The 3,047-nt window shown below is 33.9% G+C and overlaps 1 protein-coding gene across 2 annotated transcripts in view; it reads left to right on the forward strand.

Annotated features, from left to right (window-relative positions):
* The window catches only part of LOC108532351 (serine/threonine-protein kinase ULK4-like), a 113,972-nt gene extending 111,189 nt beyond the window's left edge, over positions 1-2,783 (forward strand). For both annotated transcript variants that reach the window (XM_017876391.1, XM_017876392.1), the window contains one exon: positions 2,575-2,783. In XM_017876391.1, coding sequence (XP_017731880.1) covers positions 2,575-2,763 — 189 coding nt within the window. In that variant the 3' untranslated portion in view covers positions 2,764-2,783. The remainder of the gene's footprint in view (positions 1-2,574) is intronic.
* Positions 2,784-3,047: the final 264 nt, after the last annotated feature.

Here is a 3,047-nt window from a genome sequence, read left to right on the forward strand (position 1 = left end):
GAAAATAATTAAACAATACTGTTTTGATTTCATAAACAGCAATTTTAGATTCATTTTTAAAACTTTCACAATTTTTATTTTTTAATTAAAGAATGCTTTTTATACACACACACATACACATACCCCTACCTCTCAAAATTTTAAAATTATAACCAGATTTTTAGAAGTGAATTCATTTTTCTGTTGTGTTACATGAACACGGAGAAAAAAATAAAGTGAATTCATTTTATTATTCCTTTTTTCAGATATTACTACTATTAATACTTTTCTACCAAAACTCATGAAATTTGGAGATTAGATTTGAAGAACCCTAGTTTCGTATTTTCTAAACCATAATATCTAATTTACCCATCTGTAGCTTTTTTGAAAGAAAGAGGACACACTGCAAAGTTATTTGAAAATGCCCAAAGCAGAGTTTAATTATTTGATTGAATGTCATTCTGATATGGATATCTCTAAATGAATAAAAATCCCTGGTATACGTTTGAAATGGAGTCAGTGATTATTAATTCTATAGGTGTTTATAGAATTTTATAGGTGTTTCATATGATAGTTCCACAAGGAAAGGGACTTGTTTTTAGGGAGAAGTATATACTTCGTGCTCTACAAATGCTTATGTTTTCAGTGTATATATTTACTTGTTTATTTCAGAAATGGCAGCAAATGTATACATTATTAATTTAAAAATCTCCCATAAATGTTTATTTCAATACAAGTAAAAAAGTATCTAATATAGTCATTGGCATTGGAGTGCAACTTTAAATATTACTATAAAGTAATATGCATTTACTGGAAAAATTTGAATGGTATAAATGTGAAAGATCGAAGGTTCTTTGTGGCCCCATTCCTACCTCCCACCTCTCAGTCCTGCCCTCAAGAGGAAGCATCTGGAAAAAAGTCCTTCTAGATTTTCCTTGACATGAGTTATATTTACCTTTTCCTTTCTGGCTATAATAAAGTCATCTTGGCATTTTCATGAAGATTGGAGCTGGGTGCGGTGGCTCACACCTGTAATCCCAGTACTTTGGGAGGCTGAAGTGGGCAGATCATCTGAGGTCAGGAGTTTGAGACCAGCCTGGCCAACATGGTGAAACCCCGTCTCTACTAAAAGTAACACAATTAGGCTGGGCGCAGTGGCTCACGCCTCTGATCCCAGCACTTTGAGAGGCCAAGGCAGGCGGATCATCTGAGGTCAGGAGATTGAGACCATCCTGGCTAACACGGTGAAACCCCATCTCTACTGAACGACGTTTAAAGGAAATTTATTCTTGGAGAGAAAAAGGTTTTTAATTTTTTTCTAAGATGATTAAGAAAATGGAAATAGTTTTCAAAGTCTTTTATCTTTTTTATATCTCCCTCCCTCCTGTCACTCCTTTTGACATCATTATTTCTGTTTGTTTTATATTTGATCTTTTTGTTATTAATCAAGGTTATAAATCGGTTTAAAATATAAATCAGGGAGAGGGAGCTTATATGATATTATAATGAATGTTTTTATAAAACTATTCCTAGCTTAAGCTTATTTCTCTCTTTGGAGTCTCTCATGTATACACAGAATATCATCATGTCTTTCTTTTCCTTAAAACCTTTCAAGGCCTTCCCTTTCCTTATGGCATAAGTTTTTAAGTTCCTAACTTTGTTGACCAACTCTGGCTCTAGCCTGCTTTTCTAGATAGATCATAAGGTTTTCTTCTTTCCTACTGTGTACTTCTTTTTCTACACCTGATAAATGTTCTAATGGCATCAGAAAGCTTACATCTTTATGTCTCCATGTGAATACTTGTTCTGTTCTCTCAAGCTTGAATTTTTTTTTAACTCACTTGTTCACCTATTTCCCATCTACCCTTCAAAAACTGGCTCAGCATCATCTTCTTTATATACCTTTTGTTGACTTTTTCTTCCTTTCCAAGCACGATTAATTGAGCCCACTTCTATTCCAACACTTAATACTTTCTGTTAGCTGATTTTAAGTTTCATGTCTGATAGTCTGAGAGCAATTTAGGAACAGTCTGGGGTCTGATTACATCGGTTTAATTCCCTGCTTTGCTACTTACTAGCTATATGCCTCTCAGCAAGTTACTTAACTACTGTATGCTTTAGTTTTATCATCTATAAAATGAAGATAATAATACTACCTTTCTCATATTTGTTAGAAGAATTAAATGAAATAATCTTCAGATATTTACAGATAGTGTTCCTCACATTGTAAACAATAAATGCCAGATATTCACTTTTACAACTGTTTTTCAGCACTTAGTTCATTATCTGAAGGTATTTGATAATGTGTTTTATTTATTAAAGGGAAATTTTCTATATAGGATTATGGATTTATCAATTTAATGGTTATTGCTACAGTAGTCTCTAGTGTTTTAAAACAACTTTAGATTTTATTGGCAGCCAGATTGTTTTATTTTTAAGTTTGTTGAAAATTTCCAACTTTCTTGTGCCAAAATATGTAATAGAAGAGCCAAGTAAGTACCTTCTACTCCTTGACACAGAAGCCTGTGTTACCTTTCAGGAGAATGATTGATGCACTTGGAGTTGCCTGACAGATCTGTTCTCTTGTCTTTGTAGGCCTTGTGTAGAATCACTCGCCATTCTCCTACTGCCTTCCAGAATGTTATTGAAAAGGTGGGACTGAACTCAGTAATAAACTCCCTGGCCTCTGCCATCTGCAAAGTTCAGCAGTACATGTTGACCTTATTCACTGCCATGTTGTCCTGTGGGATTCATCTTCAAAGACTAATACAAGAAAAGGTTTGACTTAGGTTTCACCTGTTACTCTACATTAAGAATTGTTGTTTTCTTCTGCAATTTTAGTGGTTCTGCAAGTAATGTTGTGTTTGTAGAATTCATTTTTCATCCCAAGAGGCCTTTTGGAACTTTGCCAAACCTTTGTACCACAGAGTGTTCATCTGAACATGTTATAAGAGCCTTTTAGTGATTAAAATAGAAGTTCTTTAAATGGCTTCTGCCTGCTTGTCCCATTTTGGTAATGTTAAACTAGAAAATGTCTCAGTGCTTCCTATATGCTGGCATTTCTTATA

This window comes from Rhinopithecus bieti, unplaced genomic scaffold (assembly GCF_001698545.2).
Source record: "Rhinopithecus bieti isolate Rb0 unplaced genomic scaffold, ASM169854v2 scaffold_9581, whole genome shotgun sequence".
Lineage (NCBI taxonomy): Eukaryota > Metazoa > Chordata > Mammalia > Primates > Cercopithecidae > Rhinopithecus > Rhinopithecus bieti.